Source organism: Haliaeetus leucocephalus, unplaced genomic scaffold (genome assembly GCF_000737465.1).
Source record: "Haliaeetus leucocephalus isolate CR32 unplaced genomic scaffold, Haliaeetus_leucocephalus-4.0 Scaffold587, whole genome shotgun sequence".
NCBI classification, from domain to species: Eukaryota; Metazoa; Chordata; class Aves; order Accipitriformes; family Accipitridae; genus Haliaeetus; species Haliaeetus leucocephalus.
In genome coordinates this window covers 6098082-6120791 of record NW_010973023.1, presented here as the reverse complement: position 1 = coordinate 6120791, position 22710 = coordinate 6098082, and the positions used below count along the sequence as shown (strand labels likewise).

Below are 22710 nucleotides of genomic sequence, written 5' to 3'. Positions count from 1 at the left end.
CCTTTTCCACAAGGCAGCTTTCCAGCCCCTCTTCCTAATTTACTAACTTACTAATTTACTAACTTACTGATTAGTCCAATGCTTTTTGTTAAGCATCTCATGCCATCAATGACTTGAGTTCTGCTCGACGCAAACACAGTCGATCGGTTTCTCCACTGGAGTACGGGGCCATGGCCAGCACAGCCTGGCTCAAAGCCTGGACAGGCAACCCACAAAACAGCTGTAGAACCAAGTAGAGTTCGTCCCTTTCAGGGAAGATCTCTGCAGCAAGGTGCTTGCCTGGTAGGACAGAGCTGACGAAGAGTACTATACTACCACCAACAGATCAGGGAACAGGACCATCCACCAATTCTTGTCTGCTGTTAAAAATTTAAAAGGTTGAAGTTAGAAAAACCTTTGGACAAGAGAGATCTATCTGTGTGGCACAGCATTTGGATCGAGATGGGGGCAGAAATCCCTTTAGTCCTCAAAGAAATGTCCTCAAAGAAACCATCTGGCAATTTAACACGTTGAGCTTACATTTTTTTCTGCCCAGAACCTTCTGTAACTTTCAGCCTGGAAGGTAGCGAAGACACATCTCCCTCATCCTGGATGAGTGCTCCTGTCATTAGGCTGCTACATACAGCTTTCACCAGCTCCTCCGTCTTGGAACAGGTTTGAAAAGACTTAAGTGAGCCTTGCCAGATTTTTCTGAGCAAAAGGGCACAGGGACCTTTTCTACAGGGAGGCCTCCCACCTGTGGATGCAGGTATATGAAGACATCCCCTTGCAGCTCCAAGCAACCCAAAGAAAAATGACACTTCTGACATCCTCTATTTTTCCATGTTCTCATCAGCATTTAATACTTCAAATTTCTGAGTGCATTTATTTTCAGTGGTTCTTACTTAGCACTTGAGCCATTGTGAATGTCCCCTTTGAGGCACTCTAACTTGGGGTACTCCAGTCAGACACCTCAAATATACATTCCTAGGAGCAGCTACTGTGTGGAAATCCTTGTGTCCAGCACTGTCTCGTCTCATCAAAGGCTTTTACTGACCAGAGCTGTATAATGACTGTGACTATAGCCAGTGATGTAGCACTACATGTCTGTGGGTCTCCAAGGTTGATGTTTGCCAAAGAAATAATCCTTCCTTGTTTCCTGTTGAACAGTTAGGGAACCTGACAGAAAGGAGCAGATTCTGATAATCTGCAGTGGGTCCTGTGGAACAGGCAGCACAGAGGGCAGAAGCTCAGACCAGAACTTGCAGATGCTCTGCACCCAAAAGGCAAATGTTACTTCTCTCCGTTACTGGTTGTTAGGAAATTCTTGTGTCAGACACTGGGAGGGGGGGAAAGGGGCAGGTTTTTCCCTGAGCTACATCAATAATGAAATTTCTGCTTAGCATTCCAGGATGTATAACGCAAGGCCGGTTGATTTCATAGCAAGCTGCCAATGCTGTTAAGCCTACCGCCATGAAGAACGCGGGTCCCTGGTGGACTGTTGGCTGCAGAACAGCAATGACTCATGTTTTGCTATTTTGCAGCAAAAAGTCTTAAGCTTGCACTGTTGTAGAAGTCAGACACTGCGTTAACTTCTTTAAACTTCAGTTTCTTATGAGTGCAGTCTGCTAAAAGGATGGCGTTGTTAGCCTGGCAAGCTGGCTGTCAGAGCTGTCATTGAAAAGAAAATATTGAATGAAATGCCATCTCTTGAGAGGTTTGTGGACCGAAAGTACTATGAACTTATCTATGCCACACTGCTTGTTAGGAATAGTGCTCTCTTAGTAGAGTCAATTTACGTTTTCTACATAAAAAAAGTAGAAAACCCTCTCTTGCTTCCCAAAGTAAATGTTTCAGGAATAACAGTAGGTTCCTCCTTTCCCTGCGCCAAACAACAAACCCTGTAGACCTCTTTTAGGGCTGAAGTCTGTAACACAAGTAAATATCTGCTCATTTGTTACTCACACTAAAGCTAAAATGAAGACTGAAAAAAAGTGTAAAGAGCCATCTTTATGCAATACTGAGGGAAAAGAAAAAGCACATAGTAAAAAAACCCAAATAAAACAAAACAAGAAGATCATCCTGTCCCACCCCAGACTTCAAAGCTATGAAGGATTTAGATATGTTTGTGGTAAGCCGGGTGGAACAGAAGTACAAAATGTGACTGCAGACATATCAGGCCTTATGAAGCACATGTATTTTATGTATACAAGTGCTTAAGTGACTATAGTATGTAAGTAGCATTTTTACAGATGTAGGACTGCATTTCCCACTGCTACCAGCACTTCATTCCCTCTGTCAAGGTATCAGTGTGATACAGCGTAAAGAGTAGCTCAAGAGAAAGTCATCCCCACTCTGCTTACTGTAGCTCTAAGTGTAACTAGGCTCCATGTGACAAGAACTTAAAATCTCCATAATGGAAATATTGCAGGACACACAGAAGCTTTGACAAACACAGTATCTCTTCGTAATTTTTTTTTTTTTTTTAATTTAAAGAATACCATCATGTGAAAATTTGGTAACTCTTTAATTCAAGGGAGATGGCAACGGCATCGGGTAAGAAAACTTCAGTCCTGTACATGAAAGACAACGAGCATAGCTGGGTAGCACAATCTATGACATGTTAATTCCCAGCCTTCGTGGATGAAAGCTTGCAACTTATTGCAGCCAGGCAGTGAAAGCCTAGAAGCTGATAGCTATGCTCCATTTTTCATGTGCAGGATCAGGCTATCATTATATGGCATTGCTGTCATCCTCCTTGAATTAAAAGAGTCATCACATCATAGGCTGTGAGAAATTAAAGACTAACTTGTTCTCAGCAAAAGAGAAGGTGACCAAAGGACTAGGCAACTTTTGACAGGGTCTGTCTTGAACTCATGTTAAAGAAGTGTCCTGGAAGTGAAGGGAATGAATTTTATCTGTCATATGCCGCAGAAGGTGAGGGGGTCCTATGTGGAAGTTATTACCATGTGAGAAGACAGGTGGGTACCTAGTGATTAAACACCCTCTCTTACCTCTGAATACTTTTCTTCTGATTCTTTGCCCCTTGGGGAGCAGTAAACAATGCAGTGGTGGGACACACGCCAAACCAATGTTGAAAGCGACAGCTGATACACAGGGGACTAAGCAAAAACTCTGGTTTGAGCCCAGTGACCCCGGGCTTCCAGAGAGAGAACAGCAGAGGGGTCAGCAGAGCACCGAGCCTACCTGCTTTAGCAGCAACTTGCATCCTCAGACTTGCTGGTCCAGAGAACTGACCACAGTATTTCCATTTCAAATTATTACGGAACAAGTGATGCAGTTATATTTAGCGTCTGTTTCCCTTGCATTTCAATGTTTCATTGAAAACAGCTCCCACTCCCCCAAAGCTCCCCCAAAACAGGGGTTGGTTGCTGTTCAAAATGCATTTCAATCGGAAAGAAAGAACACAGAAAAGAAATCTCGCTCTCACCCCTCATTCCCTATTATAGCAGAAATGATAGAATTTTACGTCTATCAAAAAGCATGCAGATCCGTCCTACAGTCAGCACTGCAGCTTCCCTCCTGTTGCTCCACTTGCAGACCCAATTAGCGTACTGCTGGTTTTTTGAACATACCCTTCCTGTTTGCAAAGCTGTAAACCACATTCTTAATTTCAACACTTTCTCTTTGGAAACATAGTTTGACTCCACCCTTCTCCTAGCGATAGCTGACTGATGACCTGCTCGGTTGGACTTACTAGGTGTTCATTTCAGACAGAAGAGGCTGAATGTTGCTCTAATGAGTTTCATCAGTACCGTGACTCTCTGAACACATCTACATCGCATAAAAATTTCATGCAACAATCCTTGAATTAGTGTCCAAGCATAGTTCTGCCCCAGACCAGGTCCCGAATCAGCATACTGATTTGATTTTATTTACCGAAGCTATGAGCTAGTAACGTGGCCACGCTGACTGTGCCTCAAGCTGCCTCATATCGTCAGAGGCTTGACCGTGTGAGGTCAGTCCATACACAGGACTAACAGTCCTGGTGTAAAGTTCTTCTGCTGACACGACTCTCTGAAGGACAGAGAGAGAATAAGGGGCCACTGCATGTAAACAGGTGTCGCTGCTCTTGCCTGGCCATGCTCTGCATCTCATCAGTTGTCCTGTTGCCTCATTAAATTTCATTTCTAACTATTTTCCTGGGTGAGGAGCTCTGTTCTCTGTGGATGTGGGCGGGTGGGGGTGAGTGCCAACAACGGGTATCACACCAAGGGTTGCAGGGACCTGGGTGTCTGCGATGCCGGCAACTGGAGGACCAGTGTGGGTGCGAGTACTAGCAAAACGCAAGCTGGACCAGCTGGCGAGCAGGCGAAGTGGTCTGGGAGGAATCGCTACAGAAGTGTACGGCCACCGCAGAGACAAGGGGGGGTCCTGGCTGACGGCCAGGGACCTGCATGTGCCTGTGTGCAAGACGCACTGTAGTGGCGGCTGGAGTGGGAGTGCAGCCTCAGGGGTTGGTACGTCCAGGTGCCAGCAACTGGGGAGACTGGCATCCAGGGGCAGCTACTGGGTGGACTGAGTGTCTGAGCTCAGCTGCTGGAGGGACCCACACTGGAATTTTATTTCCATTACTGATAGATATATATATATATATATAATTTAATGCTATAAAAATACAAATTATATCTATTTTTAAAAATCCATTACTGGGAAATACATATTTTATATGCATATATTATGTTATATTATTTTATTTTTATACATATATTCCAGTAACATACTTCACTGCGATCAGCCAAAAAGGGGAACAGGATGAGGCCACTGATGGTGTTCATTTTAATGTTGACGGCATCTGTTTGTGCTGATCTGTGTGGCCACCTGCACATATACACATACATGTACATGCCGTGTATGTGTGCGCAAGCCTGGGAATACATTCTCAGCCTTACTACTGGCAACACAAGGCTATGGCAGCCCTACTACTGTATTCAGCTCCCCCAGCATTTAATTTCTCCGGACCCAGCCTTACTGTTTCTCCTCATACCAAAGAATCCTTAAATCTTCAAGTAATCCCACTGAGTAAGTTGCTAAAAACGTTCTAATAAAAACACACAGGACATATTTCTGTGCAAGGATGGGCAGCACCATGGTGATCTACTTGAAAACTAAGTACCCCAAACCTCAGAACTCTCCTCAAATGTTTGTCTAGCTTTTGTTATCACAACCTTCCTTCCACCAGTCTGAGGGGAAAGAGGATAGAGGTAGATTTAAATTTGCCTCAGAAATAAAATATCTACCTAGGTTGAAGTCGTACTAAAGGTTTCAGGAAGTAATCCTCTACTTCCAGTGTTCCTCATATAGGTCCTTATTTTATTTGACTTTATTTACCAGTACTGTATAAGCCTGGTGTTAGACAGCAAGGGAGGCATCAAGGCAGAGCGTGCTCCTCCAGGGCTGGGGCAGAGGGTGGCTGTGCCGCTCTGCCCACTAGTCCCCATCTGTAGGCAGACCCAGGTTCCCCCCATAACAGATTTGGGTGATAACAGAGAGTGAATTTCCCTTACGAACTCTCCCGAGTTGACAAGCTGCAGTGTTTTCACAGGCAACGCGGCACGTTTTCACGACCACACCAGCCATCCCAACCAGAATTCAGTCATCCAGCGCTTGCCTTCAGCCTCCGGACACATGAGAAATGAGATGAGGCATCCCGAGAAGCCTGACATACTACAGCTGCCAAGGCAGGCTGCGGTCTCTCGCATTAGTGGCAGATGACAGCTCACTTATTTGAACACAGACAAAGAGAAGTCTGCCACGGAGCAGTTCCTGCAGGACTGGAGGGAGGAAACAGCTGTCAACTATTTCTTGGATTACAGGGATAAACATATTTCCAGCGACAGCTTTAGGCTATGTAACTCTCAAATCCTGAATACAATTCAAGGTATTCTTGTACCAGGAGAGGAGTCAAACTAGAAGGCTTTTGTAGTTGAAAGCTTAAATCTTCTCTGAAACAAGAAATGGATCTTCTGGCACTATTACAGAACTCAATAAAAGCCAAAATAAACAATAGCATCACTTTTTTTTAGAGAGAATACAGAGTATGCTGGAGGTTTATTGAGTTTTGCTTTATCTGGGAAAGAAACCGGAAGACACTGCCTGCCTTTGTTAAGCCCTTGAATGGATGCCTTAATACAAATTTCAGCCTCATTGAGCAGGGTACAAATTAACTATCCAAAGGAACTATATGAGAAAAAAAGGAAGAATGAACCAACTCCACAGAGATGAAGACTAAGCCCAGAGGAGAGAATAACTTTCTTTGAAGAGCTAGTTTTCTCATTCTGGTATTTTGAATGATCCTGCTGCATAGGAAATGTCGAAGCGTTTTACAGAACAAAAGAGGATGCAGCTTAATTTTCTCAGCAAGACATTCAATCCTGTGCATAAAAAAATAGCAACAAAATTGCTGAAAACTGGCAAGTTATGTATGGAAATAGCGCACTGAAGAAAACAAATGGGATCCAGAAAAAGACAGGCATTATATAATTTATGGAAGGATTCATCTGTTTTGTTTCCAGCTCTCTAAATGGCAATTCTGTGACTTTAACCTCAGGGGAAGGAGCATAGGCCATTAACACAAACAAGAAGGGAGAAGTAAGCTCAGTCAGTGAGTCATAGCCACTATGCAAACTTTGCCATACATCTGTGTTTTCCCATGCTGCTCTGAACCCTTGCCTCAGACTCTTGCGATGGACAGAATGCCAAATATGAGTAGATCAAATTGTATTTTTCCACCCCGGGCTTCTTTTTCAACATGAAAAAGTACCCATTAGGGACTAGAGTTGGCACTTGCAGAGGAACCGAGCGCTGTCCCTGGGTCTAAAACTCAACTGAAATTTCCAGGTCCTTCAAACAGGGCCTCCAGCCTGCAGAAATGATCTGCTGTCTCCCTGTGCTGGAAATTCCATGGGTAGATGGGAATAAAGCAAGCAAGTGGTCACTTTTAATACATCCCACCTGCTGTCTCAGCAGGCTAAGGCATGAGCCCTGAACATCGCTCCAGCGGAGGGCTCACCGCAGGCTCTCAGCCCGGCCAAAACTCAGCTCCTTGGGCATCCAAACCGAAGGCCGCCAGTTACGTGTTACATTTATGATCAGAAAATATACGGAGAGGTTTTGTCTTCTAAAGTGAAGGCACGGAAGAAGGCTCAAAGCCCGTTTTCTGACAGAGCAGAAGAGACTAGATGTCTAACACACTAGCCTCTGTCACTTTGGTGTCCGCCCTGCCCCACGTTTGCCCCCCCAAAGAGGAACTGCTGTGTAACACGCAATGGGCATTTTTCCACCTTCCTCACCACAGCTGGCCTGCGGTCAGCCCTCTCCTTGGCTGGGACAAACTAAGGATAAAGGTGAAGTGCAGGGCATTGACGGCTTCCTTCTCTCCTCCCATGGACATACGAGTAGCACAGCAGGGACACAGGGAGCCAAGTCTTACCTCCGAAGGGACGTAGCACACCACGGCAGTCCCTGACCCCCTCCATGCCTATGGGTGGTCCTTGCTCCCCGTCCCCACGGAGCCTGGGCTGGGCTGGCTCCGTTTTCAAAGCGGAGGAAACACCACTACTCTTGCAACCAGATGCTCGGAGCCCAAAGTACATGAGACAAGCCATTTATCCAGTGTCTGTGAGGCAGCAAGAGAAGAAAGCTTACCTGGTTGGTCATAGGATGCCCATGCTAGGTTTTCTCCACATTTTCCGTTAGCAGACTCGGAGCTGTGTTTGAGGACCCTCGTGGTAGCCAGTTCTTCTGCATACCTAGCAAAGGAATCCACACGCCAAGTTACGGACCACAGCCACAGTGAGCTGAGAGGAGGGGGAGATGCAAGCAAGGAATTTTGCTGGAAGATGACGATTTAAGTCAAGTTACTCAGCTGCAAAGCCCTGAAGCCAGGGATGCTTTAAGCTTACACAGACCTAGGAGTTAGGCAAAGGGAAGGCCTGGAGGCCATTTTCCCTCTCTTTCATGAGCATCTGTGTCACTGATGAGAAGGTCCCAGAAGAAATCAAAGGGCAGATCTCCCCCCACCATGTTCTGCCCAGCACCTGGAAATCCACTGGCCATCCTTAGCTGCAGCTGCTGGTGGAAAGAGAAGTACCTGCAGCGATTGCTACAGGTGTCACCTCCTGACATTTCTAGGCACCTCACAGGAGTAACTTAAATGTTCTCAGTGAGACAAAAAAAAGACCTGAGTGGGGATTCAGTCAAAGCAAGTGTAAAAACCCCTACATTTACAAATGGAAAAAAGTCAAATGCAAAACAAGAGCAATGACAGTATGGAAGAGAAGGGGATCACACAGAGAACCTGAGGCAAAAACTGTGTACACCAACACAGGGATAAGCAGCACTGTTTCTATAGAAGTTGACATGTGTGAGAGCGTGGGATGTATTTTGTTGTCTTATGACAATAAGGTTAAGAATAACATCATGTGTAAAACAATTATTCTCTTTATTCAACATTGGAAAGGCTTCAGTACAGAGACAGTGAAATTGGAAAGACCATTTGTTATTTCTCGTGGCACAAGAAATAGGAGGCAACACACAGAATCATCAGGTCATAGACTTAAAAGTTAAGTAAGACACAGCACTTTTCCCACACTGCAGCAGAAGTCATCGCTACAGACGATGCAGACACCAAAGCACAAGTGGGTTTGAAAATGAGTTAGACAAATTTACTCTGTGTGTGTGTGTGTGTGTGTGTGTATCTTCAGGGCTTATTAAACAACAGCAACAAACCTACTGCTTAGGGAAACCATAATTTCCAGGAGAAATCTGTAATATCCGGGAGAAGATAATGGGGGAAGGATCACCACATTTGTTTTGTCCTGCTACTCCTGCCCTAATCATGAATTACTGGCATCTGCCAGAGACAGGAAATTTGTCCAGCTGAACATTTTGGCCCAAGTTAGTACTTCATTCGTTAGGTTCTCATTTCCTTCTGTCCTAATCCTCCCACAAAAATAATAATAAAAAATGTTTAGCTACATCCATCAATTCAGAAATAATGAAAACTTGTCAGTTGTCAGTCTGCTAGATCCTGAACTAGAGGATCTCTAGATGATCCTTCATGCCCTATATCACTACAGTCCTGTAATTTTTCTCTTCAAGGATTCCCACATCCCAAGCAAGAGGCAAGACTGGAACAAAGTACACATTACACACGGATAAAGTTGCCAAGGATTTGAGACAAAGGGTGATTAATTCACTCTAGCTCAGGCAGTTGAAAGCATGAGATTTGCATCTGAGATCATCACCCTATGCTTCATTACAGTCAGAGATAAACAGACACCTGCTGAGGGTGACTCATCTCATGCTAAAGCAGGGATCCAATAGTCAGTTCATCTAACCTGTCGCAATTACTGGAACTGAAAATAGTAGGAAACAGACCATTTTCAGCACAGATAGAGAAGCACAGAAAAGTACCCAGAGATACACCAGATACATATCAACAAAGATATCAGATATACCTAAAGAAAGGGTGAAGTCCTTCTTTGAATTTAAGATTATGCAAAATCTGTCCTGACAAATAAGAGATCTCTTATATTTCATGTCTTCTATTCAGATCAAACCATTTCTGGTTCTTGCTATCAACCAGTCTCACCAGACTCTGAACATGTGTTTCTTAATTCTTACAAGTTAAGTTACAGACTGCAACCAAAGGTTTCCTATTGTTATTCACCACAGTGGGGAAAGTCAGCTGAGACCAGAGAGGACTGTGAGGAATTCCAGAAGGGCCTAAAAATACTCAGCAGGGGCAATAGCACCCTTGGAGATAAATGTGGAGCAATGCATATTTGACAGAATAATCTGAACTATTTATACAAGTTGACTTGTTCAAACCAACTGTAGCACTTTGGAGACACAACAAGTGTTATTGACAAGTCAACGAAATTTCTTCCTCGTTGTGAGGCAGCATGTAAAACAGAAATGAAAACAACACTTTGAAGAACAGAAGGAAAACCCCAGATGATTACAAAGGTATGTGGATGAGTCACTGGCATTCCATCTCTTAGAAATACTGTATCCAGTTATCATGCTGCCTCAAGAAAAAAAGAAATGTGAAAAAATAATGACAGAATCAGATTTTGCTTGCTGCCAGAGTGCATGTCCACACGCCACATACACGGTGCGTTGTACCGCACAACACCTGGTCTAGGAGTGTGGGAGCTGGTGTATCTGTGTGACGGTGCAGCACCGAGCTGGCACAGTAAATCAGGTTCTGGAAAGGCCAAAGCCTCTCTGGCTCCCAGCCAGCTGGCGTGGAGAAGGCTGCATGGTTATGGTAGAAAGCCTAACGGGAGATGAGATCTCATGTCTGCAGGGATCAAACCGGCCACTATTTAGCTATTATGGAAAGACGTTTGTTTTCTGAATAGTTTAATCAGCATTTATTTACTCCTGCAGGTATCTGCTTTGTACTGTGAGGATCATCCTGAAAAAATTGAAGATTTTCAAATCTACTTTGAAAAAGGTTGCTGTAAAGGGAAAAGAAGTAATCTGGTTGTCATGCGTACAGCAAAGAGGACAAGCAGTATTGGACTCAAATTTCAGTAAGGAGGACTTAAGTGAGACAGCAGGAAGATGGATCCACTTTACGTTAGACTAACAAGAAGTTGTGCAGCCTTCAGCACTGCAGAAGAGGTAAGATGTGTCCCTCCTGACAGACAAGAGAACAACATACACTGATTGTGCTTTTGGGGCAGGGAGATAGACAATTTGATCTGAAATTACTTCCTTCTGATTCCATTGATCTTAGACCAGTCATCACTTCCTACCATGAAAAAGTTCTTTTCTCACTATTTCAGCAGCAGTGGATACTCTCCTGCAGATGACAATCCATCATCTGACCGCGGTGGTGGTGAAGCATGTTTTAGGCAACTGCCCTCTGCAGAGGAGACATACCAGTGTAAACAGATGCAGCCCATGTCTGGAAAAGGGTGCAAGAAAGATTTATACAGTTGTGACCACAGAAGTATCCATGTGACCAGCTGGTGCTATGTGATGGAGAAAGAAGGCATGACAAGAGTTGGGTAAGGAAACAGAAAGAGTCGAGTCCCTCACTTTCCACCCAATAAGTCTCCATTGAGTATCAGCACATCAAAAGGCAAATATTTTTGCAGTATGCACAGTCAAACCTAACAGATAAAAATGTCACGAATCTCATTAGAGAAAAGAAAGGACTGAACTCACTGTTGGGCTCCTCTGTTTAGCTTCTTGCAGAGTTTTAATGGGGGGACTCCGTGTTTCTTCCTGTAGTCATTGTGTGCTTTCAAGACTTCTTCAGCGAATTGTTTGGAAGCTGAAATCACATCAAAAAAATTGGAAAGGTCTGTCAAATACAGACATTAGCGAAGACAGAAAAAGCATACCCTGTAGCTAAGACGTTGATGCAGGCTGGACTGAAGGGCAGAAGAATACCACCCTCATTACCTGGGAGTAGGATGAAACGAACCGTTAATGCCTTCCATCCAGGAACTAACTCTAAGAGACACTCCCATTGGGATGGTACAGACTCACTAAAGGTTGAAGAAAAATGTGAACCTTACTCCTTTCCTCAATAGCAAAGTGATTTAAAGTTAGTTTGACTGACTTTCATTTTAAGATTTCAGTGCACTGCATCACCATTGTCAAGTCTCAAAGTAAGCGACAAATAGGCCCTTTGAGGACGTACACTAAAAATGCAAATTATTGTCACTGTATGCAAGAATTTTCTGTATTAGTCAAGACACCACCTATGAAAGTACTTTGAAACATGAACCATTCTTTTTATTCATTATATAGTACAAATTCATAGAGATGTCAAAATGCACCTTTATTTGGCTCAAGACAAATAATTGTTCACAAACAGCAAGTGGTAAGGAAAGAAATGACTGCCGGGGATGATTCCTGCCCCCCATGCTAGAGTGTATTCAGTAAATATCTGAATTCCAAAGTAACTGCGAAGCTTTAAAAGAGCTCCTGTTTGTACCATGGTAAACTTAGGACTTTCAGCAGCGCAAGGCAGAGGACAAGCAACAAGTCACAGCGCAGTTCACTTTGATAGTAATTTCATGTTACCTCCTTTTATGACTTTGCCCCAAGATTCAGAGGGAAAAAAAAATTCTCTGTCATTGGTAACCCTGTGGAATTTGCTGCTTTAAGAGAAATCTGGAACCTGAAACAGGGTATTGGGACAGTTAGAGACATATGGATAGCATCTTTAAAACAGAAAGACAGTTTTCACTTTCTCTGTCTTGTTGAAGCTTCTGAACAGGCCAAGACATCTTTGAATATTTACTCCACTTCCACCATGACACAGGTTCCTACATTTATTAATGATTCATCAGCTTCATTTCTGAATATCCTAACTAGCATGACTGCCATCATTTTCCTTGTGAGACACTTCTGAAGCTCAAATATACCTCATGACTAGAAAGTGTTTCCTTCTACTAACCTTAGATTTCTCAACGTCCTCTCACTACTCAATCCTAACAACTATAATCAATCGTTCTCTCCTTTATTAGCATGTACACTATTATTAGCATGCTGTGATGCATTTTCCCCACAGCAGAGCTGTCAGTTTGCACATACTGCTCTCATAACTTTTTCCTAAGGTGATTACCCAACGCATATTCATGCTTTAAGCTGTTCTCAGAGTTCTCTCCAGTTTCCCCAACAGCAGCCTAAGATAATCTCAATATCCAAAGCACATAGAAAGCCATTACTGTTTCATGCAGTACCTTAAACCTTTTGAACACAATCTAAAGTTGGGTTGACCTTTTCCAGACCAAAGTGGCATTGTGGACATGTATTTAATATATTCTCCATCAACATGCTTTCAGGCTTGATTTTTTTGGTATAAAATTGTTGGCATAAAACAGCAACAGGAACCCTGTTGAGTGAGATGAGATCTGCCCGCCACCTTCCTCCTCGTAGGTTTTCCTTCAATTTTTGTCTGGGTGTCACAAGTTGCCTATCATCAAACAAAACAGGCACCTCCACTCTGGTGTTTAAGCACCCACACACCCTTTTGCTAACAAACCTGTCCCATCACTCTTATTACCACTGCTCACAGCTGACTGATTCTGTCAGGTCAGAGCTCTAAACCTCTCATCTGCTGCATCATGCGGGGTCATGGCCTATTTCTAAGGCATCCATCACGGGTTACTCAAGAAACCAAGCCTATGGCCAGTTCACTTAACTTCACTGATGCAGGGGTCCATGCTTCCAGCAGGGAAATTTTAAGACAGCCTGTAAATCAAAGAAGTTGAAATACACAGCTTTGGAAGTTGCATCACACACTCCAGGCTGCATTTTTCTGCAAAAGACCACCTTAAAGCTTGTGGCTGTGATCACCTAGACTTACTATCTCATCCACTCAGTATTAAATAGTAGATAAACAATCTGACCTGCAAGTGTGAAAGTTTCTATTCAAATTATTTGCTCTCAATGACAATGACAAATTGAAATTCTAAAAAAAAAAATTAAGTCAGCTGCAATACAGGCTTTGTCAACTGTCAGTCCATCCATTAACTGAAGTACTGCATAATCGAGCTCTGTACTAACGTTTTGACTTACAAAGACCAACAAGTCATGGACAAAACAGTTCCTTCTAGCCATGGCAGGCACTGCTACGCTGTCCCTAGACAACCTCCATCCTCCCCTTCCCTCAAAGGTGGCTGCTATAGAAACACTTCTCTATCGTGACTCAAGCTCATGGGCTAACCGCCTCCCTATGCGCAGCTTCTCCCGTGCATGCTGATGTGTGGAGACGGACACCCAACTGCCAAATGTATTTCAGATTTGTTTTGGAAGACATGTTAAGTTTTTCCATTTTACCAATGTTCCATACACTGAGAAGCCAGACATTAAAAGTGAGAGTTAACGGGAGTTTTTGGGCTCCCACCCAAATGGGAACAGCTTCCCAAACAGCTTTGGAGACGTACTTTTTTCCCTTCATGTAAGCTGCTAGAAAAAATCATTTCCTACTGCCAGGAAGTTAGGTTTGGTCATGAATCATTACACAGCTTAATAAGTAAAACAACTAAAGGTATTAGATACAGTTGCTTGCTTCTCATTATTCAATTATTTACCTCTATTTTGGATTCTTCTGGAACATTGGCTAAGATAATGACAGCATGTGACAACAAACTTCCAGGCTATGATGTGGTACAGAGCACACCTTACAGTTGTTATGTTTTTGGACTTTCAGTTTCATTGATCAACTTTGTGTGATCACGGAAAAGTAAGCAGAGGCATCTAGATTGCCTTTGCCCATCAGATTAGTTTTTCTGAGTTTTCTACGTCTCCAGTCTCTTACGGTCTCTAAACAGTGCCAATCTACTCAGTCTTTCTCATATGACGAGCTCTTCATGCCTGAACCCTTCCTGCCTTTTCTGTGAACCCTGTCTTCTCCTGCTCTGTTCTTCCCTTAGTTTGGACATCAAAACAGAAGCAAGTTATCTGACCATGTCTTCCACAATACTAGCTGTTCTGCATCGCCTCTGCAGCTGTCAACTGGACCTACTCCGCTGGTCTTGAAGAGCTGCAAGATGATGTGGGGAAAGATTAACAATAAAATATTCCACGAAACACAAACATAAAACCTCTCTACCCAATACCTACACAACAGAAATGCTGGGGGTAGCCCTTATGTCAGCACTCAAGATGCACAACATTATACCAGGCATACACTTAACTAGCAAAAAAGGCATACTTTTTTATTGCTAAGTATCCACCCCAGTGATTCAAGAAAGAGCCCAGTATCAATTTCTAGAAGTATCATTGCCTTCTCAGTGCTCTCTGTCCTATTTTTTATGGATTAATCTTCAATGGTAATTTTGTACTTTCCATACATACGAAGTTTTTCGATTTAGCCTTCAGATAATTAACATATAACGTAATCAATGAGACAGAGTTGGGGTTGTTTAGCCTGGAGAAGAGAAGGCTCTGGGGAGACCTTACAGCAGCCTTCCAGTACTTAAAGGGAGCTTATAAGAAAGATGGAGACAGATTTTTTAGTAGGGCCTGTAGTGACAGGACAAGGGGTAATGGTTTTAAACTAAAAGAAGGTAGATTCAGAGTAGACACAAGGAAGAAATTTTTTATGATGAGGGTGGTAAAACGCTGGAACAGGTTGCCCAGAGAGGTGGTAGATGCCCCATCCCTGGAAACATTCGAGGTCAGGTTGGACGGGGCTCTGAGCAACCTGATCTCATTGAAGATGTCCCTGCTTATTGCAGGGGGGTTGGACTGGATGACCTTTAAAGGTCCCTTCTAACCCAAACCACTCTATGATTCTATGAAATGGACCCCATGTAGAATCCTACACAGAAGTGTACCATTATGTCTGTCTCAATCCCTCTTTGAACCATGACATAGGCCTCAACTCTTCACCCAATGTGTGCATTACAGGTAAACGGAGATAATGACGCCACCTTTCAATTCTGACCCAAAATAAATAATTAGAAATGTGCTCATATAATGGCTAGAGCAACATATCTGAAGAAAGCTGCAAAATATACTTCAAAGGACCCACCCTTTTGGAAAGAGGTAAACATGAAAACCTGACACCAACAGCCTTGGCAACGTGACTCATGTTACCTGGGACACTGCATGTTACTTCCACACTCTTTCCTGCCCAGAACCCAGGCAGGAAGAATCCAAGCGCCAGACTACATGGAGAGGACACAAATGCAAATTGGACAGAAACACATAAAAGGGTAACCATTTAAACACTGAGTATAGCCCTGCTTTAATACTGAAATCCCTTCAGTCTCCCTTGACACTGCAGAATTGCTCTACGCTACTCTAATAGCAGAAATGGGGTGTGGAATAAGAATGCAGCAAAAACTTTTAATATGCCCAACAGGTTTGTGAAAAAATTCACTGGAGGCTTTAGGGAACTGTAAAGTAATTATATCAGGAAGTCCTTTGTTACTGTCCCAGATAACTGAAGATACCTCTATTTCAACAAACTTCTCAAAGGATATTAACAGACTGGAAACAAACAAAATTCTTGAGTAAAACACATCCCAGCTTCTAACGGCCACATTTTCATCTAGGCCTTTCTAAGAGGAGACCTGACATATTTATTATTAATAATCTTTATTAATAATCTTTATCCTCACTTGAAATGTAATTCCCTGGAAACTAGCCCTTGCTGAATCTTTCACACTCTGAGAACAATGTTCCTTCAATGGAGAAGTGATATATATTTAACTGATAGGAGAAATGTTAAGAGGACAGTTATGCCTCTACTGCATTTTGACTCAGCACTTCGGCTTGAAGTCACAAACGCTCCAGGATGGTCTTATACTGGCTGACCTCTGCAGTGCCACAGGGACTGAATATTCCATGTTTCTTTCTCCATGTATTTGACTGCACTTTCTTGCTCCCCATTTGGGACAGTAACGTCTTCAAAGACTGGCCATTAATGCTATTCCTAAATATGTCATTTGGGAGCATGGATCTGACCCTCCAATTCATGAATCACTTCCAGCCATAAAAACTGACCTCCTTCAATGCTAAACTCCCGTTCTCTAACAAAACTGGCTGATTGCTTCGAAACATACAGAAGAAATGAAACCATATATACATCCTGGACAGAAGGAAAGATAAAATGATACTATATTCAGAAAGTGTTATATCCTGGGTGGGGTTTCTTTGTCTTCTTTTACACCTTTGAACCAAGAATTAAATAAAGGGGCAACATCTCCATCCCACACTATAGGCATTTTTATGGGACACTTCATAATTGTTGGCACACTATTTCCCTTCCAACCTGAATTATCCTATGACCCTTCTAAAACTTAGAAGAGAAAGTATTGCTTTGGGGAATTAAAGGAACTGGGGGTTATAATTAGACATGAGTTTGAATGGGAGTAGTTTCCTGGAACATTCTTGTGTTTATCAGGCTGCTCAAAATAGCTTTCCCTCTAGCTCAGGAGATCCCTCTTCAGGGAGGAGATTCTCTGATGTCTTTCAGCATTCAGTTTTGCCTGAACTTTTCTTACATACCTGCTTATAGGTGGGGTGAGCTTCAGGACAACAGTAAGATGTCTGAGTTAACTGAATCTGATGGACAAAGTCCCCACTCATTTTATTATCTGGGTTTCCTCTACAGCAAACCGGCAACTTAATAACCTTGCATTACCTGGGCCATATGACATAACACACTATTTCCCCCCATACCCAATTCGAGGCTTATTGCCCGAGAATATGAAGCTGCCGGTGTAATAATGTTTCGATGACATTAGTCATCTCACTATTTGATTGCAAATCCTATTCTTGCTATAATAGACAGTGTTGATGACTTCCTCACTTAAGGCCTTTTATAAACTGTTAGGCAATTGACTGCCCTGATTAAAAAGGAACACCTGGTAAACTGGAAACTGCACAGCTCTGAGAGGCAGCAGAGTCTTCTGTGATATAAGCATTTTAAAAAAAAGCAACGCTAATCAGCAAATCAGCAGTCTTGAGCACTGACAGAAGCAAGTTCTCACTTTCATTGGAGGCAAGGGTGGGGGGAGAAGTCTTCTGTTTGCAGCCCCTCTCTCCTCCAAACAATCAGACCAACAAGGCTGTCAACAAGCAGTCACTACCATGGACTGGCCATCTTGCATAAGGTTGGAACTGACTGCTCATCATATCGAGAGAAGGCAGTGTTGGGTTTGCATGAAAGACAATCAAAAGTATTACTTTTATTACTATTCTGCCACAGGAGACGGCTAAATATTGTAATCATGCCACACACCGACACAGACAACCCTGGTAGGCAGTTAATGTGCTAGCTGCTAATCCTTTTAAAAAGGCTAAGGCGACCCTACCATTAGTAAGGCCTTGTATTCTTAAATCTAATTGCCACACAATTCCTAGGGTACATACACTTCAAAATACAAAGCCACAAGTGACCTGCGTGGTCACACTGTGCAGGAGAAGAAAGGAAAACAATCTTCTCCATTTCTTCTCTTCCCCCCTCCCCACCATTGTATCTGCTTAGAGTTTCTAATTACAGTAATTTATGAAGAAAATAAAGTGCAACTGTATTCACTAATGGGTAACACCAGAAATCAGAATTTCCCTACTACCAAATCTGAGCTTCAGCTATTAGGCTGTGATTCCACCTTGTAACAATGTTTGCATGACAGCAGCATGATACTGTACTCTTCAGCAAGTAACAACTCTTCTAAGCCTTTTGTAAGTCATTTGCATGTCTAACTTCAGCAGTTTTTGTGGGTCACTTATTCATATTTTGGATGCTGTATATTCTTGTGCTCTGTGGATGGGCAGCAATAGAGAGAACCTTGTTGTTATCCAGTGCCAAGTCCATTTTACATAGCACTGTTAGCTGTCTGGTGGCAACCAAAATCTTTGCAAAAAGTGAAGAATTTTGTCAAGAAGAAGAACTGAATAAGGGTAGAGTAACTATCCCATGTCTCCTGGGATATGCTCCACCATTTCATACCTCTACCATTTATGTTCTACAATTGCTTGGGGTAGCCATACCTGAACTAGCTTTCATCTCATCAGCTCCAATACCCTCCCACCTTGCTTTTCTGCCAAGGACATTCAAGCTAGCTGGGGCAATGCTCAAAGTATGTTTATTTATGCACCTCCCTGAGGCATGGAAATATGCCCATGCACATTTCTTCTGATCACTGATGTGTAAACTCACCTATCCAGTAGCCCAGACCAGGCAGGGAGACGCAGGAAGCTTTCTTTACCCATATTTACTATCAATTACATCATCTTATTCTCATCTCTCTGCTCAATAGACTAAATCCCAGTACTCATAACTCAAAATCTTGAAAAACATCGTCTTTGTATTTCATAGAATCATAGAATAGTTTGGGTTGGAAGGGAACTTTAAAGGTCATCCAGTCCAACCCCCCTGCAATAAGCAGGGACATCTTCCACTAGATCAGGTTGCTCAGAGCCCCGTCCAACCTGACCCTGAATGTTTCCAGGGATGGGGCATCTACCACCTCTCTGGGCAACCTGTTCCAGTGTTTTACCACCCTCATCGTAAAAAATTTCTTCCTTATATCTAGTCTGAATAGAATGTATTTAAAGGATCAAATAGGCATATTGCCCCCACACCACCCCCTGGAAAGGTAAAATTTCACCTAAACCCCAGAATCTTTGAACCTCTTGATTTCAGTGTTCCTTCTGCAGCTCCTGTTGCTTACGCACTGGCCCAGCGCTTGAGACCCAAAGAAAAAAAGAGACTGCAGTATGTGCAATGAATGTACATGCATGCCTACAGCCAGGGACTGCAGTTCCAAAGGGAAGACCTTTGCATCTCTCCAGAAAGTCAGTGCCACACCTACAACATTGTGTCATGGACATCCCCTCCTGTGACCTGCCATGGGGGTAGTTCAGGGGAATATACTCCTCATGGTCATAAGTCCTCATACAGTAGAGCTGTAGAAACTATAGGAGCTATCAAAGTCTGAACATCAGGAAACACTTTTTCACGCTGAGGGTGACTGAGCACTGGCACAGGTTGCCCAGAGAGGTTGTGGAGTCTCCATCCTTGGAGATAATCAAAAGCCATCTGGACATGGACCTGGGCAACCAGCTTTAGGTGGCCCTGCTTTAGTAGGGGGGTTGGACCAGATGACCTCTGGAGGTCCCTTCCCACCTCAACCCTTCTGTGATTCTAAACTGAGAGGTCTGTTTTAGTCATGGGTCTTCATAAGGGAAAATTCAAGAACAGGTTATACCCTACCACAGTTCATCCCAAGTCACCCCCTGAGGATCATTTATTAAGTGCTCAACTCGTGCCACTGGCCCACAGAATTTACAAGTGTGACAAACAAACACGTAGGGTGTAAGTAAGCATGTATTCAATAATTTCTTAACATCTGCCTATCACAAACTGTCACCAGAGCTGTCTCATGGAAAACAGCCCCCCTGTCCCCCATACTTATATTTACAACAGGGCATGGAGACTTCAGCAACACAGGCAACCCCATTTCAGCTTTGTGACACACAGGTGTATATGCGGGGACAGCCCTCACAAGCTATGTCAGAAAATGGCTCCCAAACACCGCTCCTACAATGGTGGCATGGCAAAGCTTCAGGAGGATGGTCAACTTACCATTTCATGCAGCTCTGCAACGATCACACTTAAAGCTGAGACCAGGCAAAGCCCACACGATTTCTGTTCAAAGCTGAGATTCCCTCTGGTAACTCAGTTAGGTCAACTTTAAATGACATTAAATAATGTTTGTGGTGGCCTTAAACAGGCCCATACTGTCTTCCTCCACAACACCCCAGGCTGCTCCCGTCTCCTCGTACCTGCCCGCAGAGGGGCCAGTTCTGAACCAGAGGGGTCGGCCACCCTCCCGGCCTCGTGTCCCCCCCTCTCGCAGGGCCACCCGGCCCCGCTCTGGCAGAGCCGCTGTTCAGACCTTCAAAGTCTGGGCAGAACTTGCGTACATCCGCCTGTGAAAACATAACATAGATATGCTCCAGCTAATCTTTCGGAGAACAACACGGCCTCTCCCAAAACAGTGATCTGAAACAGCCTTCTGGCCTGTTGAGATATGTAATGAACAACAAAGCAGTTAAAATCAAGAGACTCATTTTCTTGTGTTTTTTGTGCCTGCACATAAAGCAGCAACTGAGGCAAGTTCAAATCCAGGCAAGATAGACACTACCAGCTGCTCTGATAGAAAACTAAGGGTTTGAATGTTTCCGGTAATAAAAGCTTTCTTCATGCTTAATTTTTTTTTTTTTATTATTTTTTTTGAGAAAGATTTCTTGGAGGGTTCAGAAAGGAGAGCTGATGTTTTTTGATGTGCAACTCTGTGGCACGGGAAACCTTGGTGGGTATCTCAGTTACTGCAGACCATTGCATTCCATCTTATTCTTTGTGAGGCCTTCAGACTTGTTTTGGTATTTTTCTGTCTTGACTATGAGGAGCGAAGGCCACTGATCTAACTGTTAACAGCAGTAACCGCTGTTGCACGGGATGGTTGCTGCGGTCTCCTCCCTTCCCCCACCGAAACCCTGACGGTTTGGCAGACAGGTAAAAATTGGGCCCAGAATACTGTTTGCCAAAGCCCGATGCCCTCCTGGCACATTTTTCTCTATTTGCCATTTATTGAACTTGAACCAAGAAATCAATGTCTTCTACACACAAAAACTGGTAAAGTGTGGGGGTTTTAATTGAATTAGCTTGATTTTTTGAAAGGCCCCTTTCCCACCACACCTCCAGTTCAGTTCTGGTGTAACTTGCATTGAGAACAAGTTCTAAAAACGCCCCGCTGTTACCAAACACGAATGCTCACTTGCTAGCAGTTCAGACTAATTCATTTCCTCTATCCTCACCGGTCCTGTAAAACCAGCCAGCATGAAACGCCTTGTCATTTTGGCAGCTTGCGACTATCGCATTTCTCAGAAAGCAAACAGGTCACTTCTCTAGCATGCTTGTACTTTCGTTACAGCCTGCTACGGATGCCTCCCACCGAGATGCTCAAGTACAAGTTCGCACTTCAGATCAGCTGAAGGTGTAGCTCGCTCCGCAGAAAACACAACAGTCCTTTTTACAGGTGCATCTTAAGAGTTAAAAACCAGCACGTGCTTCTGAGGAAGATTAAAACCAGCGTGGAAAACTGCACCGAGTTTGGTTTGTGCCTCTTTTCTTTTTGTCGAAACCCTTTCTCGGCCCTTGTTTTTGTGCTGGCTCGACAAGCAGCCCAGTGGGTAACTCCCAGCCCTTTCTCTGGAGTCCCACCCACATTTGCAGAAGGGGGAAAAAAAGAAAAGGAAAGAAAACCAAACACTGTAAAAAGATAGCCAGTGTTTACTGAGCCTGTCCTTGTCTCCATCTGATAGCATCTGCACCCACCAGCCAGAAGCAGCAGGGCGATTCCCCTGCTCTTCACCTCCGCCTGGTTTTTAGGGAGTGAGCGGGGCGAGCTCCCTTCCCCCCCCAGCCGGGGCCAGAGGGGAAGCGGAAGAAATGAGACTTTTAGCAGCCTGTTTTCTGCCACCATCCCAGCCTTTTCGGAGACTCCCACCACGCAGCAGAAATCCCCGCGCTCCAGAGCGGAGGAGTGGAGCTGGCGGCCAGCTGCTTTCCCCCGAGCATCGTCGGCAGCTGCTGGCGTGGCCACCCCTTTTGGGACGAGGGCTGCCGGCAGGACCCCGGCCTCCCACCGCACACAGCTGCAGGGGGGTCAGAGCCCAGCGGACACGGCAGTCTTGGCAACAGGGCAACAAAGAGCAGCCAGCTCACCATCACCTCATTTCCCGCAGAAAATACTTAACTCTAGTCTTTTGGGTTCGGGCTCTCCAGGATCTGCGGGGAGGGGAGCCTGCGCCGCACGCTAAGCCAAACTCTGTACCGAAACAGAAGACCGCGGGGAGGGCAGAGAGGGTCCCCGTGTTTGGCTTAAGTATTTGCAGGAGTTACGGCCATGGGAGGCGTTTTTATAAACCTGATGAGGGAGTTTCAGTATGAATTTGGTTTTAGCAGCCTGCAGCTTCCAAGGAAGAAAGCTGAGTCAGACGTACCGGTCTCTTCCAACACTCGGCTCTATTCAGTCAAGCAAAACCAGTGCTAAGTCTCTAGCTTTGATACTTGCAAAGAACATTGCTTCAAATATAATCCAACAGCTAGTAACAACACATTATTAGGGAGTTTTTATCAAAGAACTGCGATTTTCAACAGCAGGATTTCTTTGCCTGGGGATACTTAGACTTCAAGACAGATTTACCAAAGAT

General features: G+C 43.9%; 1 protein-coding gene across 2 annotated transcripts in view; it reads right to left on the bottom strand.

The window, feature by feature from the left end:
• GLIPR2 (GLI pathogenesis-related 2) overlaps nucleotides 1–22710 on the bottom strand; it is a 39890-nt gene that overhangs the window by 3750 nt on the left and 13430 nt on the right. For both annotated transcript variants that reach the window (XR_775051.1, XM_010577952.1), the window contains exons 5-6: nucleotides 11185–11293; nucleotides 7648–7751 (exon numbers count right to left, since the gene is read on the bottom strand). Coding sequence is in view for 1 of the 2 variants with exons in the window: in XM_010577952.1 (XP_010576254.1) it covers nucleotides 7648–7751; nucleotides 11185–11293 (213 nt within the window). In the remaining variant the exon portion in view is untranslated. The remainder of the gene's footprint in view (nucleotides 1–7647; nucleotides 7752–11184; nucleotides 11294–22710) is intronic.